This window comes from Fusarium graminearum, chromosome 2, assembly GCF_000240135.3.
Source record: "Fusarium graminearum PH-1 chromosome 2, whole genome shotgun sequence".
Taxonomy (NCBI): Eukaryota; Fungi; Ascomycota; class Sordariomycetes; order Hypocreales; family Nectriaceae; genus Fusarium; species Fusarium graminearum.
This window is the reverse complement of record NC_026475.1, coordinates 1,084,835-1,102,835: the sequence shown is the minus strand read 5'-3', so window position 1 is coordinate 1,102,835 and position 18,001 is coordinate 1,084,835. Positions and strand designations below refer to the sequence as shown.

The window sequence follows — 18,001 nt, the reverse complement described above, 5'->3', positions numbered from 1 at the left end:
ACCCCAGCCTGGACAGCCGAAGGAAAACAGGATGTTCGCAAATTTTCTTTGGAGTATTCTTGTTGGTCGTCATTCTCGCAGGGTAGCATTAGACTTTTGGACATCTCGATGGATGATGCCTGTCAAGGTATGTCTGCTGTCCGCATTAGGGTATCTTTCGCTTCAACTCCAGCCTCATTGAGATGAGTAGGTATCTAGTTTCTAGTAAATGGTCTAGTTGGTACAGGTGGCTTGATTTGTGCCACAAAATAGGTAGTCAGAAATACCCAGATCTATTGTTGGAACTTGTGTTCCAACATGTCTTTTTCGTTGTCTTTGCCTTGCCAGCTCATTGCCTACAGCCACTTCTTTTTCTGCTGCGACACGGCCTTCTGCATGTTGATTCGTCGTAGCATCTCGCGGTTCCTGTTATCAAGGAGTCCTAGCGCCGAGCGATCATCAGGGAAATAAGACTGTCCACGAGCGATCGCCGGTCGTTCGGCGTCCATCATCTTGATACGTTGTACGCGGCGGAGCTTGGTGAGGCCATACCAGCATACGATAAGCGAGAAGACAACCGAGACCCCAGTGACACCAGCGAAGCCCCAGTTAGTTTCTTCGATAAAGTTCTCGAGGTTCATGCCATAAAGACCAGCCAGGAATGTTCCCATTGCCAGACCCAATGTGCCAACGCTGAACTTAAGATCAAGCAGCATGAGAGCATTTCGGTTGGCATCTAGAATAGCACGAACGCTGCGATTGTTAGCCATATAAACAGTAGCAAGTCAAAAGAGTGTCCTCACATTTCTTCCGTGTTTCGGATGCCAGAAACAAGGTTGCCAGCCTCCTGCACGATTTCGTCCGTCAACTTGTGGTACGACTCTAAGAGCATCTCAACTTCCGTATGGTCGTCCTCTCCTCGATACAGATCATGCGTCTTCTCAGTCAGATACATATCTGCGAGATCATCGTCCGCTTCAAGGAGGTCCTCGATGGCATCCCTGACGAGCTTGGCCTTTTGTTCAAAAGTGCTCACCCGCTTAGACAGAATAAGAAGCATGCGCAGCTTGTGTCTATCAATGTCATCCTCAAGTTCGCTGAGAATATGCATGACAGGCTCCCGCACCGCCTCAAAGTCGGCTTCGAGCTCAGACGTGACCGACGTCAGTACGGCTTCTAACGCACGGAACTCGTAAGGGAGAGAGGCATTTCCTGGCGCGGTCTTTTGCTGCAGTTTTCCCTGCAAATCATACATAAAGGCCGACTGAGGGTATGACGTCTTGGAACCGTAGATATCGAAGAGAAGAACTCGGTCATGCTTGATCAAGACCTTGAGATGAAGCAGATTGAGTAAGATGGCCGAAGGACGGATCAGTATGTGAGGCAGGTTGGAAGAATCGATCTTTCGCAAATCCCGAGGCAGCAAGCCAAACTAGAAGAAACGCAGTGTGAGTATCGTGCTACGCAAAGTCTGTATATTCGCCCATACCTTGGCAATGAGCTCGGTCTTTTTGAATTCTCCGTCCACCAGAATTACGTTCCCATGCTCGTCGACTTCTGTACATCGTAGTCGAGGCTCGGAGGCCGCCTTGGCTGCAAGTGTTCGCCGATTGTTGAAAATAGACGAGTTGTCACCAAACTCGTCATGGTTCGGTAGGTCGTCCGGCTTCAGAGCCTTTTCGTTTTTCTTCCCCGCGAACTTTAGAAAGCTATTCCAGGTTGGCATATAGCTTGAGCTCGACTTCCGTCCACTCCAGAAACCCTGCGCATTTCGGCTCGTGCTGAAGTGGTTTTGTGATGTCAAAGGTTGGTTTCGGTCCGGAAGCTTTCGGGTAACGGGATCTTTGTCGAAGAGCGATGGCTCTACAGTTGTGACTCGTCTTTCGCATGCCGTCGTTAATGCTAGGGATTGTTTCCGTATCGCTACAGTGTTCAACGATCGAGCGCGGCAGCGTATAGCTGAAGTGGTTATTGTGTCTCGGCCATGGTTTGCGCTCGCGAAAGCCCTCTTAGACTGACACCGAAGAAATCGTAGAAGGCTTCGAGACGGAACCGGAAGACACAGAGTTGACTGCATCACTGGGTATTCGGGTTACACAGGCATTGGAGTTGAGTATAATTCGAGGTCACTGTGGGAAAATAAACTCTTATCGATCGTTGACGATATCTACCTAGGAAAAGTCGATGTCACAAAAAAAATGTCTTAGTCATCAGGCCCAAGCCTCTGGTTCTGTGGCAGCGGATCTCGGGTGGGTGGTTATACAAACAGCGCCGTAAATTATAGTAACTGCAGATATCATATCCTGACTCGGCATATTGCAATCTAAGACAACACAATTATATATAGATTTGAAGTGAGATAGAGCATGCAGGATCTCGGCACGCATGAAAATATTGTTTTTATATGCTTTATGTATCTTTAATCAATGCCTGAACCTTGGGTTATCTAACCAGCCATCCCATAGGATCAGTTCCTCTACACCGGTTTTTTTCCTTCGTCAAACATCCAAGCTTTCTCAAAGACGTCTGTCTCCCTACACTCTCTTGGCGGCCACATCAATGGGTCTCCAGGTGACGGGTAATCTCTTCTCAAGGGCGTGAAACATCAAACGCTTGAAGAACAAGCTATCTCTGCGTGCATATATGAGCTTCGAAATTCCCCAGTCCACGCAGTGCTCGCCGTCGGCTTGGCTTGCAGGCCTCTACGTTCCTGTCATCTATGAAAGATCTTAAGCAGCGACACATGCGTCGAGCTCTGATCACAGGCTTCATACAATGACTCTCACGCCTGTTCGAATTCGCGGCAAACGAAAACGACCATCTGCAAATAACACATCACTTCGCGGAATTTCCACATCTACGTCCGCCGCCACAGAAACCCGTTCTCTCAAGAGGATGAAACGCTCTCTGTCCAATGTTCTCGCCTCTCGGGCAACTCGCTGGAAACCTGTTCTCCAAGCCCTTCCGGCAGAGATTATCGAGAGCATCTTTCTCTATAGCGCCAATGTTGATTTGCCTCGCGCCTCACCAGTCATCGGCGCAAAGCTATCTGGACGTGTGACCCTCATAAGATTCCTCATGTGGGCATTTCATGACACCTGGGAACAATGGTTCGGTAACCTTTCGACGGATCCCGCGAAAGATAAGAGCGACGTGGGTGGTGATCGACAGCTTCAGGTACGTCGGTATCCTCAAGCTTATGTTGTTCTTAAGTATCTAACAAACCACAGTCGACTATACTAAATCTACCATGGATCAGTGCCGACTTGATAGTTCAATCACAACAAACATGGGCAGATACTTATGCTAGAGACCGCCATTATGGGCATTACCTGCCCAGGCTGGACGCAGACGGTGACCCCTTTATGTATAGCCACGAGCACCAATTTGAAGGCGGCGTCGGACACTTCAACTCCAAGGAATGTTTTGAAGCTGATTACCAGGAGGTCTTATCCTGGAAGCCGTTCGAGGCGGTCGGGGAATGGGGTGGGTGTGATATTCACCCAAAGGTACGTATACCTACAGTCCTTATCACTGGGCCATGGGACGAGAGGAGATTACGCCTCCTATTCTGGCTCCGACGAGCTGGGAGAGTATACGGTCTCGAGGAAAATGAGTCATCGTGGGAGATACAGCTGGACTGTCTTCGAAATGCATTCATCGACGCCTCTGAGCCCAGTGTTCTCATCATAAACTTGATCGATCTCACTTCTCTCTGTCGCGGCTTACCCAGAGATATTGCCCGGGAAGAAAGACGACGTATCGACCAACGGCTGAAATGGGGTGCTGATGGTGTTGTTGCCAAAGAGATCCTTCGGGAAGTCTACAGCACAATCGGAATGTATCACGACGGGTTTGGGGCCCCTGGCTCACCAAAGTAATACATCCTGACACCACCCCCTCCCCATTATAGCGTGGTATCCAGCAGCACATCCATGGGAAGTCAAACAATAACTTCCTGTCGGCCTACCTAATGTAGCTCGCCGACTCTGCCGCCTCAGGCACTCGACGATGAACCGTCCTGGGATTCCAAGGGCTCAACCGACTTCACTCCCCGGGGTGAATGATTAGTACATAGGTCTTTGTTGAAGCTTATTTGTAATCATTATGGCTCATCGTTTATTGTATCACAATACTTGCATGAACGCCCCCTCCTGGATTGCAACATACCTTGTGGTCATATGTCACATCTCATGAGAAGACAGGGAAAAGTGTACAGAATGATTAGAAGTATATCATTATGTTTTCTATAGACTTCTGCCTAGAGTAGGCGGTATGGGTGTTTTTACAACTACGCCATGTATATCTAGATTTGGTGTGGGGAGATAGTATCGTGAGACCCTCAGCATCACGGGAGGAGAAAACTGTAACGATGCTACAAGCACAGTCACTCCCATAAGCGAAAAGACTCTCCTTCTTCGACTCACCTGCATTCTCGCTTACCGTGCAAAATCTTTTTCATCTCCACCTGAGCCAACGACCTGCCTCAACACCACTCATCTTCACGATGTTCGTACGGCAACACCAACCAAAACTCATTTCTTTCTCGCAGCCCACACACACAACTCAATGTCCTTGCCTTTGACTACCCAATTAAGATAGTTCCCGGCTTCCCGGAACAAAGAAGTTAAGAGGGATAAAAGATAGCATCCTGTCAAGTCTGCGCCAAGCGAACGGGGGTGAGAGGGGGGGAATGACTCACACACCGTAAGCACACCATGTCCAGCAAACCACGCGATGCCGGGATTTCGCGACCTTGATTTATGCGCTTCCTGGTAGTCCCGAAAAAGGAAGGCCTTTGCACGAGGGTCCCTGTGACTGCTGTGCGTATGGTTCGGTTATGCAACAGATTGCACAACTCTATATCGATTGAAGACACTGGTTTGTGTGTGGCAAACATCGGGTCTCGAGATGGCTTCGGTCTTGTGTTTCGAGCTTCTTTGCTCAACCTCGATTATGGCGTTTCACGTAGTCACGGTTTCGCTTGAGTTGCATGTAAGGAAGTCAGCGTAAACGAAGAGAGTCAAGTGTTCCAGCATAATGCTTCTTTTTTTGATTTGGTGCTTGTCTTGGTTTGCTCGTGTGTCTTTCTCCTATCCGAAAATTGGTTCCATAAGGGATCGGAAACGACTGGCACGAGTCCACTATCGCGAGGACTGTTTCAAGCTAGCTATTAGATTTCGCCATAGCGTCATCGCTCTCTTCAATTCAGCTCATTCCTGGGACTCCTCTGCTCGAGTCCGCGTCCGAAATCGACTGGTTTGTTTGCCATCGAAGTTCCCAGAGTCTGCCTTTGACGAGGTCGAGTGGATTCAAGCTTTGGCTATGTCTCTTAGACATCATGTGGTGCTTCGGTTATCTTGATTGCAGAAAGGGCAGATTGAACTCCATTTGATGCAAACCCCATTCCCTCGCAGATGCAACGTTCGACGCCAAATTGCTGTCCTTTCGTGGCGGTCGCCTGCGCGGTTTTGGCAGCAAATCAAACCTATTACTCCCCTTGTACTGTCCGTTTCTCCTCACCACCGCGCCGTGACTCTCTGAATCGTCCTTAATCTCTTACCAGAGACCGCAGCGACGAAACGAGCAAACAACGCTATATAAAAGCAAAATGTACAAGCAAAACAAAAACGAAGTGACGTCCTATTCATACAAAGTTGCAATCGTCATCTCTTCACATCCTCTGACAAAACAAGACGCTCGCCACCGTCCCCTTTCTCATATGCCCAATCCTAGAGATGCACGCAAATGAACACGCTTTTTGGCCCAATCTTAAACATCAGCAAAATGCTTTCCGAGCACATTGCCAAGTTATCAAGATATATGGTATCCAAGGCCTTTTAGCAAAAGACTCCTTGCTTGCCAGCAATCCAGTTCAAAAATTGACATAGAAAATGTTATTGATTCAACATTAAGTCTTCACATTGTGGTAAGGATGTAGTTTGTCGGTAGTCGACGGGGTATCGAGTTGATCAAGAAAATTAAGGTGACCAACGTGGTATAATGGGCTTAGTTCAAGATACCTTCCCACATCCCAGGTCCCCGAATGCCAAGGGCAGGATGGACAGACGAAAATTCGTAGCCCTGTGCCGCTTCAGCAGAACAACACACTCGCTTGCCAGTGCCTGGCAGGCTGGGTCGGACGGGGACCTGGAGGTTGGACTCGGAGGTAATACCCCGAGTACGAACCAACGTATCAGGCCAGGTGGGTCTCTGAGTAGAGTAACGACCACCCAGCATCTCGCGAACATTCTCCTGAAGACAGTTGTCCATGGAGGCAGTTCGGCTTCGCTTTGTACCACTTCTAGGGGCTGAGGCGTTGTAGTTCTGAAGCTCTTGCAGAGCACGAGCAGCATCAGAATCACGAGCCATATCCTCAAGCTCTTGCTGTCTTCTTGCCAATGGTGTGTCCAACGACAAATCTCCGAGTTTACCAACCGGGCCGGTGCAATTTTCGGGAGATGACGTGTAGCAGTGTACATCATAATCCTCAGGAACCGAAGAAACGGTCGGCTTCTGGCTCAGTCTTTCATTGCAAAGCTTCTGCGCTCGAAATCGCGACGGAACACCCAGCCTGGAGGGGCCGAGGGTCGCGCTAGCAAGCGTGGAAGTGGAAGAAATGGAGGATGAGCGCGAGGAGCGCGAAGTATCCGAAATCATAGATTCAGGTGAGGAAGCTGTTGACACTGAGTTGGCAAGAGAGGATCGACGAACAGGACAGAAGTTTTGAGGTGACGAAGTCATATAAGAGGGAAGACGATCGAGATACTGGGCAGTAGTCATGTTGCTAGCCTGGGCCATAGCCATACCCATAGAGCTCCTGCTGAGCATATGAGAAGCGGCACTCGCGGCAGGAGTGCAGAGTCCATTACTCTGAGGAGTAAGTCGGGGAGTTGGCAGTTTTCCTAAGGCGGGAGCCAGGCGACCAGAGGCAAATCCTACAGGCGCGGGCTCCATGGCCATTGGAGCGTTGTACGACTTAGGAGTGGGAGTAGCCTCGGCTGATTGATAGCCAGTTGCAGGCTGAGCCTCCTGAGGAAGGTTGAGGATGCTGCGAGGGGACAATGCGCAAAGGTCACTTGACCTGGGCATGGGGGGAGCAGCAGGAATCAACGACGCAAGGTTGGTCAATTCAGGGTTAAGACCCAGAATAATTCGTTTCCAGTCAAAGACCTGCTGAGACACAGTCTGAGAGACTCCACCAGGAGAAGAAGGGCCGGACGGTGGTGGTGTATACTTGAGAACGATATCAGTCCATCGCTGAAAGACTTCATCGGCAATATGCATCTTCCAGTTGACAGCGAGGAGGAAAGCAATTTCGTTCTGGTTAATCTCTTCAGTTCGAAGTCCCGAGATCTTGCTCCAGGCACGGGCAGAGTAATTTCTGTCCTGAAGGTACTTGGAGGCCAGGATCAGAGCGGCAAGAAACATGCGACGGCCACATTGAAGAGCACGATCAGCATGTCTATCCACAGGCTGTTCCATGGTGAAGTTGTGTTTGGGCACGTGAGGCTTGATGAGAATCAAGTAATACAGAGCAACCTGTAGAGTGGAGTAACTCGTCCGCGAGCGGCGCAGAGTCTCCTGGATAAAGTTGCGCAGAGGCAGGACCGGGTTGTCTGAGGTAACATTTCGACAGGCGACAGATGACAAAGGCCAAATGGCTTCGACAATCTGCGTCGACGAATCTAAAAGGACAACGGTTAAATGAACGAAGGAGAAATCAGGTTCCAGTCATAACATACCGACTAGGCTATCGACAAAGTTAACTTTTCGCTCGGACTGTCGAACCAGGGCAGGAGGGCAAGCAGCACGAGCACTCGAAGTCCTTCGGGGATTTTGGCGCAGCTCGGCAGGAAGCGCCTCGGTTTGTGTCCTCTGAGCGCAACGTCTGAAGTTAGGGGCGTTTTCGGCAACGGCAGCCTTTCTCGAAAAGTATGAATCGCAGGAATCTGAGTCGGAGGAATGGGCAGAAATAGAGGTATCGTCGGAAGTCTGTGAGGTGGTGTCGGACCAAACAGAAGAAAGTGAGCTTGAGGCGGAAGAAGCTAGAGATGTATTGTAGGGAGCATATCGAGAGGTGTGAATGGAAGCGGACGAAATGATCGCGTCGCAGGTCATTTTGGGTGGTAGTTTATAACAGGCTTGAACAGTGTATTCAAGCCAGTATGATTATCCAGTCGCCGTCAAAGGCTAAGTCAACCAATCAAATCGTGGTTTACCGGTAATAGTTCGCAAGGTCAAAATCGAGCAGTTATACTCCGTTACAGCGTGCAAGTGCTGTCTCAAAGTAAATCCGTAGGTGTGATTACAAGGGGCGTCTAGACAAGGAAGTCGAGAAGCGACTTAGAAGCACAAGCGATAAGACCGGAAGACGAAGCAGAGACGACGACAGAAATAAGATTTGTTTTTTCAACAGGCATTGCGACAATGCTTCAAATCTCGAGAGTGAGGTTGGAAGCGATTAGTAGTCTTAGAACAAGGCTACCATCGGAACGGGTTGGCGAATAGTAGATGGGGGTCGAGGGGGTCGGAAGTCGGAAGTCGGAAGTCGAGATCGAGTATTAAAGACGGGTATCAAGCAGGTGTTGCTGTTGTACTGTCGAGGTGGGTGGCAGGTTGATATGCAAGGTACAACTGCAACGGTTGGCGAGATTTGAAGTCGTGGCTGAAAGGTGATGAAACGGCCTGAACGAGGTAATGGATGGGTTTATTAGATGGCCGAAAGAAAGTGAGTCTTGTTTAAAGTGGCCTAAGGGGCGAGGCGTGAGGCGTTGAGGTGGTGAGTGACAGCCTGGCGTAGTGGGATGTGACTCTTTTCGATTTGCACGGTGGCGAGCCCGAGCAAGTTCGGTGGGGGCGTGTAGTAGGCGGGAGCCAACTGGCGATCTCGGAGAGAGCGTGAGAGAGTGTGTGCGCGGCGGTAGCCTGTGCCTGATTTGGTGGGATTGCAATGCAAAGCAAGGCAAGGATGACTAACAGCCGGTTCGTCACAGGCACGCACAGTGAGTGAGTGAGTGTGGCGAAGGAGCTGATAGCGGGCTGTAGCCTGGGCTAGCAGGGGAACAGTAACAATGAGAGTATACAGATAGTGTGGTAGTAGTAGGTACAGTAGCAGTGACAGAAATAGAATTTGAACAAAGTAAAAGTGTAATAGGTAGATGGATAGACAGAAGAGACGTGACGTGGAAAAAAGGACTGAATCAGACGGTAAGGAGATGGGTAATGATGATGAAGGATGAGTATACAGCGAGGTCCGGAGACTGACTGACTGACTGACTGGATACTGACTGACACGAAGAGTCACTCAGGGTAGAAAGGACAGGACACTTCTCCGTAAAGTCACCTCACTGAGAAGGCGATCTTTCTGGGTCAGGGCCAAGGACAAGCGGGCAAAAGCCGGGGTGGGAGGCAAGGTTGGTACCTTCGGGCTTGGGCTCTCGGCTCGGCTTGGCTGGGCTCGACTGGACTGGACTGGACCCAGGCAGTGCTGCGCTGTGTGTTGTGGTGGAGGAACTCGTAGGAGAGTTCAAAACTGTGACTCTTTTTTTCTGCACCGTCAGGCGGCAAGAGAGAATGAGTCTGTGAAAAGTCGCAAGGTGCAAGTGAATGCCGCTGCGGCCTGATTGAGGGTCGTTGATTGATTGATTGTTCTGAGACGAGATTTGATATTACCAAGATGAAAACAACAGGAATTCAAGACAAGACAAGACGCCGTGGAGAGTGGAGATGTACACGATCCAGAGCAGACTTCGGAGAGTCGCTTGGGACGGATTTAGAGGGTGAAATCGAACATGATGGCGACGATGTCTGTTCGATGGGGGGAGGGGGAAAAGGCGGGAGATGGCAGTGGCGGGCTATGGCATAGTTTTGAATGCCTGGGACAGTGGCAGCGTGAGCAAGACCAGGAGGAGAAAAGACGAGTTTAACGTCGGTACCTACGGCGCGCTGCAAAGAGTGCTCACGGCGCGAGGTACAGTACCTGACGACAGTTGGCGCGTCCGTTATCAGCACTGTACAACCGAACCCTTGTAAGTGGCCCAGCCAGTCAGTAAAGCGATGAATATCGCGCTGTTGCCTTCCACTGGACTACGTATTGCCCCTCTTTTGCAGCTCCGTGCGATACCGTGTCTAGATCGCGCAGTCTGTACATGGTTGCGGCCTTCCTCGATGGAACTGGAAGCGTGTCTGTCTTTTGGCATGTCCCCATTGGTTCTCCAATCTGTAAAGCGCGTGTGTTTCCTCTGGCCGCCCCTCCACTTTTTCCCACGACGCCTCCACCTCCACCTTTGGTACCCTTCCACTTCCCAGGCCTCTGTCAATCTTGCAAGGTCTCAAGGCATCCACGATTTCAATATGTGTCCCTGGCATCGAGGAGTCACTTGCTTTGCTGTGATGTGATGTGATGTGCTTCGCTGTTCCGTTCTGTGCTGTACGGTGAGGAGATGATGAATAGGGTTGAATTATCGTTATGCGTGATTAACACATCGACAGCCACCTTTGATGACTACCTGTAAGAGTCTTGAAGATGTCTCTACTGCATTTCAGTCTGTGTAAAGAATGCCTTTTCCATTACAGAATGCCTCGGCTACCCTCACATCATGCGGCATCATGAATGAAACTGGTGTTTTCCTGAGTGAGCAAAAAAATGAGTGACGATGACCAACAACAACAACAACAACTGGGCATCTTCGACTCACCTCATCTTTGAACACTTCACTTGGCTGGCTGGCTAGCCCTTTACTAGCACGCCAACCCAGCCCGGCCTGGTTCGTGCATCTCGCGTATCCCTGCCGTCCTGACCACCCTGGTCACCCTCCCAACCCTTTCTGGCTTCACTGAGTCGTTGTCTGGTCTCGAAATGAAGCCGCCCTCGTTTTAGGTTCTCTTCATCCTCATCCTCTCCTCGCTTCAGCAGACAGCTTCTTGCTTCACGCCCGCCCCTGGCTTGCGTATAATACCTGGTGCTTTATTTAGGGTTAAGGTATGTGTGCATGATCTGGCCCGATAATGCAGATCACGGAAATCTCAAATCCTCAAAGTCTGGAACAACCCTGGAAGAACTAAGAACTTCCTTCATTTGAAATAGGCCCGCAATCGTTGTGCTGTGATTTTAGACTACCAGAGGAAAACTTCAACTGGTGCTGACTATTCTCCAGACTTGACCTTTTTGGGGTGAGCATGGCCTCCAAAACTTGGCTGCTGATGTACGATGACTCTTCTTCTTCAGCTCTTGATAGTGCAATGTGTGTACTTCTCCACCTCCACCTTTTCCGCCATGTCTCATGAGTTTTTTGTACCTGATATCTTCATGATGACTTGACATGCCAAAAGAGGGGGCTTCTCATGGCATCCGGCATTGGTTCTGTGCATCATCGCTCTGTGTCAATAATTCGCCTCGTCTCAACACTTGAAAACTTCACTATTATCTCTCTTCTCAATAACCAACCATGTGTACTCTGTACTCGCTCTGTGCTGCTTTGAGTATCAAGTGATCCGTCCAATGATGAGACGACGACTTCACGCTAATGTCCCACCATCCAATGATCCTATGCCTTGTGGACATAATGAAATGGTTTGGGGGTTTGGTGTCTTGTCTCGGACGCAACCATGCTGCCCACACACAGTGACTCCCTCAACCTCGTTCAGGCAGAGGGTTGGCTGGTAGGTAAGTCAAACTCAGGACGACTAACTTGAGAACTGGTGACATTCGAGACAAGAAAACAACTGGCTGGTTTATCAGATCTAGGATCAGACGTCCACCTATTTATTCGCTATGACCCAAGGAGTCCAGCCTTTTGCTAACTAACCCATAAGCAATATAACTCAGGGCAAGAAAACTTTGGGCTTGTCTCAAATTTCGAGGCATTTATGAAAAGCTTGTATCAAGTCGATACCTATCAAAAGCGCTTGTTGAAGTCCGATGCCGCCGTGGTATGGTTCTAGCCTCCAAGCCATCCAGCACCCTGTTGGTGCCCTCATTCATACAGAGGTTTATGAGAGATCTCGCCATTTCTCGCTGGAGTGTTGCTAATCTACTGTCCACGGGGAACCCGGCCGTCCCACAATGACCTCACTGCAATGATCGTTCCAACGCAGCCCGTCTAATAAACAAAAACAATAGGATACATCTCTCCAACACATAGAGTTGCTCCGCAGTCAAGTGTCCTACGCTTTCGGGAACTTTGAGTACGGCAACGATGCCTTCAAGAGCATGACCCGTGAATATTGTCGAGAGATTGAAGTATATTGTGGTGGATCAGGAGATCGTTCGGCAATAAGAAATCCCTCGCCTTCACTTGTTTACTTCTTGAAGGTAATGAGTGTTGCGCATGCCTATCACGGACTGATTCAAGCTTCCGCATCTGTGGTTTGGCGCTTGGTCATGTCCATATTGCCGATCCATCTCCAAGACCCGTGATTTATAACAAGTTCGATCATCGAAAACACAGGTTTTCTACTCAGTATCACTTCATAACATTGTAGCATGTTGATCACTTTCGTTGCACCTGTGCGACGACCAGCACTCTCTCCCAGAGCCCACATCATGAGAATGGCATTGCGGGCGCCATCATGACTTTGGTTCCACCGCACATATACGCACGGCTTCTCCTTAGTTGTGCATGATGAACGAGTACTCACTTATTCTCTGCCTGTATTCGGTCTCTTTTACCTTTGTCCTCCGTCCCGTATGCAATATCTGTATCTGACTAATGGTGAAACATGAGCACTTTCTTCATCACGCATCTCAATTTCGTAAACATGATAAACACTCCTTCATCTGGCTCGTGCGCCCACCATTGTGTGGCGGCAGCGCTTCCAGTCTCCAGCCCCTTAACAGAGTCCAATCTCTTTATGCCTGACCAAAAGTCGCTGCGCCGGGCTGCATGTACCCTTCGCTATGGTTCGCCGTATAAGTCTACACTAGCATGTTGTGCTGTTCATTTCATTGCGCGTTGTCCAAGCTGTACAAATCATTACCTCAGCAGGGACCATCTCGGTTCAGACATGGCCCCATTCAGTCCGCGGGCCATTAACAGACCTAGGAGGGTAGGAGCTTGTAGATTTACTCACATCATTCCCCAGTAACGTGCCTATTCATGCGCTCTCGTACTATATATACCACAGGTTGTTGTTTTATCTGCCTAGAATACTAGATTGTGCTCTGCTACGTCGAAGGACAAGGTCTTCGATATGACCGTATCTTTCTCGACCTTCTTTGTGCGTTGACTGTGTTACACTCCGTAGCCGAAACCCCGCTTGCGAGTATGCATGTACTCTGGTTGGCTCATGTAAAAGCCGGATGAGTCAGTGATGGTTGTTTTGAACATGGACGCTTGGGTTCGGGTTGTGTTCAAGGTTGATTGTAGCAAGATCTCATGTACGAAGCACGGGTTGCCTCTATGTAGGAGTAAGCTTCCACACAAACAAACCAATACACGCAATGAAAGCGCTTATGCAATGCAGAGAATTGCTATATGCCGCTGAGCACCTGGTGTAACGAATCTCAACCAACTACCTCTTGGACCTACCCTGGATGACAACAGTCATCGCGTCTGTTTCACCACGAGGTGGATCGTTGGATAGTTTAGCTGCTAGTCATATTACTCCACTGACAAATCGTACTTTTAGCATGTTATGTGTTTTCTATTATCGTGCACTGCGTATCTGGATATGGTCAGGCGAAGTTGTTTACGTCGCTTGTTGCACCGCCCGCCTGGGACCTCAGCTACAGGCAGATGGCTGAGCACACAGGTCACTATAATGGGTGCTATGACGTACCACAGAGAGGATCTCCTCACGGGACCTCGAGGGTTCCGTAAAACTCACGAGAACTACCAGTCATTCATTGTTGGACCAAGTGCGTTGTCACTCACGAGTTGGATTGGATCCATTTTGTTCGAGCCTTACCTTTGCTCAAACTTCGGTGAACCCTTCTTCCAGATGAGCCCCCCACATTCCGGACCCCGGCCGGCAGCTTCGGGGCCCCGACCGCTTTCACCAAGGTTTCCTATCATATGCGGTGCGAGGTTACGACTGGCTATGTGGTGCTCTTCTAGCAAAACACCTCCAGTAGCTTACGTGTATAAAAATTGTCAGAACTCAGAGTTTAGGTAGCAATGATCTGCTGTGGATGAACTCTTGGACTGAGATATCTTATCTGAGATGACTCTCAGGGTTCCAAAGTCCCATCAAGATGGACCCCCTAGTGGGTAGCAGAAAAGTTGGCCTCCTAAGTCTTAGGGTATAAAAATAAGTAGTATAAGGGGCGTAGTCTAAGAGCCATAAGATGTCCTAATAATTTTGTCTCTTATGCTTCCAGCGGTCAATTTTTCTGATACCCTGAGGCCCCCATCCTTACCCTGGTCTTGATCTCTTCACCGTCAGATTTCAAGACAGCTGCACAGCACATGCTCGAAAACGTGGCTGCCTAGCCCTGTCCACGCCTTGCACATGCATGTCTCTCTGGCTCTGCTCTGTCGCTTCCACATGGCCATTAAGCACGCATCAAGTCAGATAGATCCTGCCTGCTTTACCGGACCTTGTCGAGAGAATCGTCATCATGTGCTGGATTGTGAATGTCAAGCAAAACCTTGTCATATTAGGCACCGTTCCAGAAGCGATGGAGAACAAGGCTTAACCTCAACCAAAACCAGAAGACGTCAGAAGCCACAGGCCGATATCGCTGACACTCGAACAAGTTTGCAGGGTAAAAGGTAAAGAAGGCCTTGCAGAAACATGTCGAATATTCTCCAAAAGCGCATGGCTGCAAGACAAGGGGCGTTTATTACCCAGTCAGGTAATCATGAGTGTTGATCAGGCGGACAAGTTTGCATCGTAATGCAGTGAATCCGAATATGAACGCAATAGCTAGAATTTTCTAACTGACATACTTTCCCTGGCACGAACAGGTAGACAAGGAAGTCAAGGGCGCTGTTCATGATACAGTCGTGGCTGGAGTATGTAGTTGACATATTGGCAGTCTTGAATCCATCCACAAGATCGTTAGTCTTATTACGGCCGCTGGCTCCAAAACGTATAGTATTACCGTTCAGCGCAAGATTCGAGTTCATTAAGGCAATTGCATAATTACTACGGAGTAGATAGAGTGGCTTAGAGAGCCCATACCTGTAATCCATATACAAACTAGCTTACGCCCGATGTCTCAACCTGAACACCATCTCCCTGGAAACATCCTAGGCAGGATAAGCACTTGCAAAGCACAAGGTTGATTTCATGTCAGGAACATACCACCAACCATGCACACGGCAAAATTGAGTGTCGTTCGTGCTGACGGGAGAAATCATATCTCAGACGACAAAAGGAATTTTCCGAACTTGTCTTATGTGACATATCCGATCTGACCAATATCACGACAGAGAAAACAGCTCCCAGCTCCGCTAAGAATGATACTACCCAGTCACAAAACAATGGAGGTGGGTTCAAGGTAACACACAAGCAACCTCAAAGGTATTTCTAACACTATGTGGGTGGCGAGACTCGGGAACTGGCAGATACATCACATACTTGTTAAACGGCGAACGAACTTGGCTCGCTAGAGCCTACCATAGCGTAGTACGAATCCATTTAAACACAATCAATACATTTGACCAAGACTAAAACGTTTGCAACTTTTGCCCTTCGCTGACTTAATATCTCAATTCCAATTTCCCAGCTTGTTAATATCGGCTCGTAGCAGCGAAAGAAGTTGGCTCTTGTCGTGGTGGTGCCCACCATAGTGTTGTCGGGCACTTTAGGAAGCCATGTAAGTGCTGGCGTCGACACCCTCCTTGGGGAACTCACTGTAAAATATTAGTCAAAGGAACGGACGAATAAAGGGTAAGTCAACTTACGGTAGAGCGACCTCGAATCGCTTCTCAATCTCCTTGAGCACCTCCTGGTCTTGGTCGGTGCTGACGAACGAGATGGCCAAACCCTTGGTACCGAATCGTCCAGCACGACCCACACGGTGCAGGTAAGAGCTGGCATCGTTGGACAGATCGTAGTTGATCGCCAGGTTTATACGCTCAATGTCGATACCTCGTCCGAAAACGTCGGTAGCAACGCAGATTCTCTTCTTGAACTCCTTGAACTCCTTGTAACGACGGATACTGTGAAAAATTAGAAATAGTATGACGCATGCGGATTGATGGGACTTACCGTTCTTCCTGACTGACACCAGAGTGAACGGCGATCGAAGGGAAGTTGCACTCTCGGAGAAGCTTGTCAAGCTCAGTGGCGCGGACAGTGCTGCGCACAAAGATGATGACCTGGTTGAATTGGAGATCATCCAGGAGCTCGTTGAGCTTGCGGTTCTTCTCCTTCTCTTCCAGCTTAATGTAGTACTGCTGGAGACCGTGAAGGGTGAGCTTGGTGTCCTCATCGACGTAGTGCTCGGTAGGGTTCTGCATGAACTTTCGGCAGATAGGCTTGACTTCCTCGGAAAGGGTGGCCGAGAACATCATCACCTGCTTCTGCTGAGGAGTAGCACGGAAAACATCCTGCACATCAGTGCGCATGTCTGACTGGTTAGTATTTTGTTGCCAGGAATGCAAGAATAAGTGCTCACCGGGTTGATCGAGCATCTTGTCACACTCGTCGAGGACAAAGATGCGGACGCTGCCAAGACGCAGAGCCTTGTCACGGACAAGAGCCTTCAGACGACCAGGAGTACCGACAATGATGTGAGGGCAGGTCTCCTTGTTCTTGAGCGTCTCCACATCGGTCTTGATGGGAGTACCACCATAGAAGACACCGGTCTTGATGTCGGGCATGTACTTGCTGAAGCGGTTGTACTCGTCGCGGATCTGGTAGGCCAGCTCACGAGTGTGACACATGACAACCACAGAGACCTCTCCGTTCACGGGCTCGACTTGCTGAAGCGTAGCGAGAACGAAGACAGCAGTCTTACCCAGACCGGACTTGGCCTGGCAGATAATGTCACCACCGAGGAGCGCCTGGGGGATACAGGTTTGTTGGACTGTCGATCGAATCGAGGTTAGAGTGGGTTTCTAAGAAGCAACGAACGACGGGTGTAATGTCAAGTGTCCGTCCATCGTCGCAGCTTAGCCATAATGAATTCTCGCACGGTCCACCGATGCGGTGATACAGAAGGGCGTGATAGTAACCCGAAGGTCAACACCTAAAGGCCAGATGGTCGCGCAAGCAACCGTGGCGGAGGAGCACCAAGAGCTCCTTGATGTCTTGAAAGTTTTTCTCGGTTCGCTCTCGTCTCTATCCAGGAAATCCGTTCGCAACAACGAATGATGTCTTATCCGCTTCCGCGCGATAATCTTGACATCAAAGTTGTGGTTTCGCGGAGAGCCATGTCTCTCGCTCATTCCGCCCGGATGCTCGGACCACCTCAAAACTTTCCTGAACCACCTCTGACGACGACGATAACGATTGCGGAAAATATTTGGCCATTTGTTCTTGCTTGCGAGATGGACGAACGCTTGAAGGAAGGGGATATGATGACTTAGGGTATTAGAATATCAGGACTGACCCTCCGATGGATGCTCGAAACCGCAGTCGGCGATGGCGCGAAGCAACTCAGCCTTTAGGAGGAAATCGCGGAAACCGGTCGAATGAATACCGACGTAGCTGCCCTTCTTGTCGACATTGTTACCGGCGGCGAGCTCGCCCTTCTTGCCGTTGGAGGCAGTCGCGGCGGTCTCGTTGCCACCGATCTCCTCGTCGGAGTAATCGATGAGATCTTCCTCGTGAGACATTTTGGTTGTGATTCACGAGCTGTTAGACTGTTGGTGTGGAAGCTATCGCGAAAGCTGTTCTCTACAGCGGAGCTGCAATGACGAGTCTGACGCGAATGCGTTCGAGTCGCGTCGCCGTAGAGAGTCGAAGATGTGGCGCGGGTGTGCCACTGAATGAGAAAAACGATGAATGAAGCAGGTTTGAGATGAGATGGGGAAAAGATAAATCGAACCCAGTCTCGTTCCAAGGATGACTTGAAAGAGTCTTTGTTGAGACTGAGAAGGGAGGTGCCAGAAACAGGCAGGAACAG

The 18,001-nt window shown here is 49.5% G+C and overlaps 6 protein-coding genes across 6 annotated transcripts; 1 reads left to right on the top strand and 5 right to left on the bottom strand.

Annotated features, from left to right (window-relative positions):
• Positions 1-335: 335 nt before the first annotated feature.
• FGSG_08660 (inner membrane magnesium transporter MRS2) lies at positions 336-2,056 on the bottom strand (the record flags this gene model as incomplete). Its single annotated transcript, XM_011321780.1, has 4 exons — positions 336-732; positions 783-1,411; positions 1,469-1,881; positions 1,999-2,056. 4 exons carry the CDS (start codon positions 2,054-2,056, stop codon positions 336-338), a joined length of 1,497 nt encoding a protein of 498 aa, XP_011320082.1.
• A 698-nt stretch (positions 2,057-2,754) lies between these two features.
• Positions 2,755-3,860, top strand: FGSG_08661 (uncharacterized protein; the record flags this gene model as incomplete). Its single annotated transcript, XM_011321779.1, has 2 exons — positions 2,755-3,156; positions 3,210-3,860. 2 exons carry the CDS (start codon positions 2,755-2,757, stop codon positions 3,858-3,860), a joined length of 1,053 nt encoding a protein of 350 aa, XP_011320081.1.
• Positions 3,861-5,988: 2,128 nt separating this feature from the next.
• FGSG_08662 (uncharacterized protein) lies at positions 5,989-8,100 on the bottom strand (the record flags this gene model as incomplete). Its single annotated transcript, XM_011321778.1, has 2 exons — positions 5,989-7,667; positions 7,725-8,100. 2 exons carry the CDS (start codon positions 8,098-8,100, stop codon positions 5,989-5,991), a joined length of 2,055 nt encoding a protein of 684 aa, XP_011320080.1.
• A 631-nt stretch (positions 8,101-8,731) lies between these two features.
• Positions 8,732-10,132, bottom strand: FGSG_13324 (uncharacterized protein; the record flags this gene model as incomplete). Its single annotated transcript, XM_011321777.1, has 5 exons — positions 8,732-8,913; positions 8,984-9,177; positions 9,331-9,632; positions 9,715-10,068; positions 10,106-10,132. 5 exons carry the CDS (start codon positions 10,130-10,132, stop codon positions 8,732-8,734), a joined length of 1,059 nt encoding a protein of 352 aa, XP_011320079.1.
• Positions 10,133-14,796: 4,664 nt separating this feature from the next.
• On the bottom strand, positions 14,797-15,287 carry FGSG_13323 (uncharacterized protein; the record flags this gene model as incomplete). The annotated part of the gene is made up of 3 exons (XM_011321776.1): positions 14,797-14,850; positions 14,874-15,072; positions 15,232-15,287. The coding sequence occupies 3 exons, from the start codon at positions 15,285-15,287 to the stop codon at positions 14,797-14,799; spliced, it is 309 nt and encodes a 102-aa protein (XP_011320078.1).
• Positions 15,288-15,479: 192 nt separating this feature from the next.
• FGSG_08663 (ATP-dependent RNA helicase SUB2) lies at positions 15,480-17,971 on the bottom strand. Its single transcript, XM_011321775.1, has 5 exons — positions 17,486-17,971; positions 16,550-16,960; positions 16,141-16,501; positions 15,834-16,091; positions 15,480-15,782 (listed from the first exon to the last, which is right to left on the bottom strand). The coding sequence occupies exons 1-5, from the start codon at positions 17,709-17,711 to the stop codon at positions 15,734-15,736; spliced, it is 1,305 nt and encodes a 434-aa protein (XP_011320077.1). The 5' UTR covers positions 17,712-17,971; the 3' UTR covers positions 15,480-15,733.
• Positions 17,972-18,001: the final 30 nt, after the last annotated feature.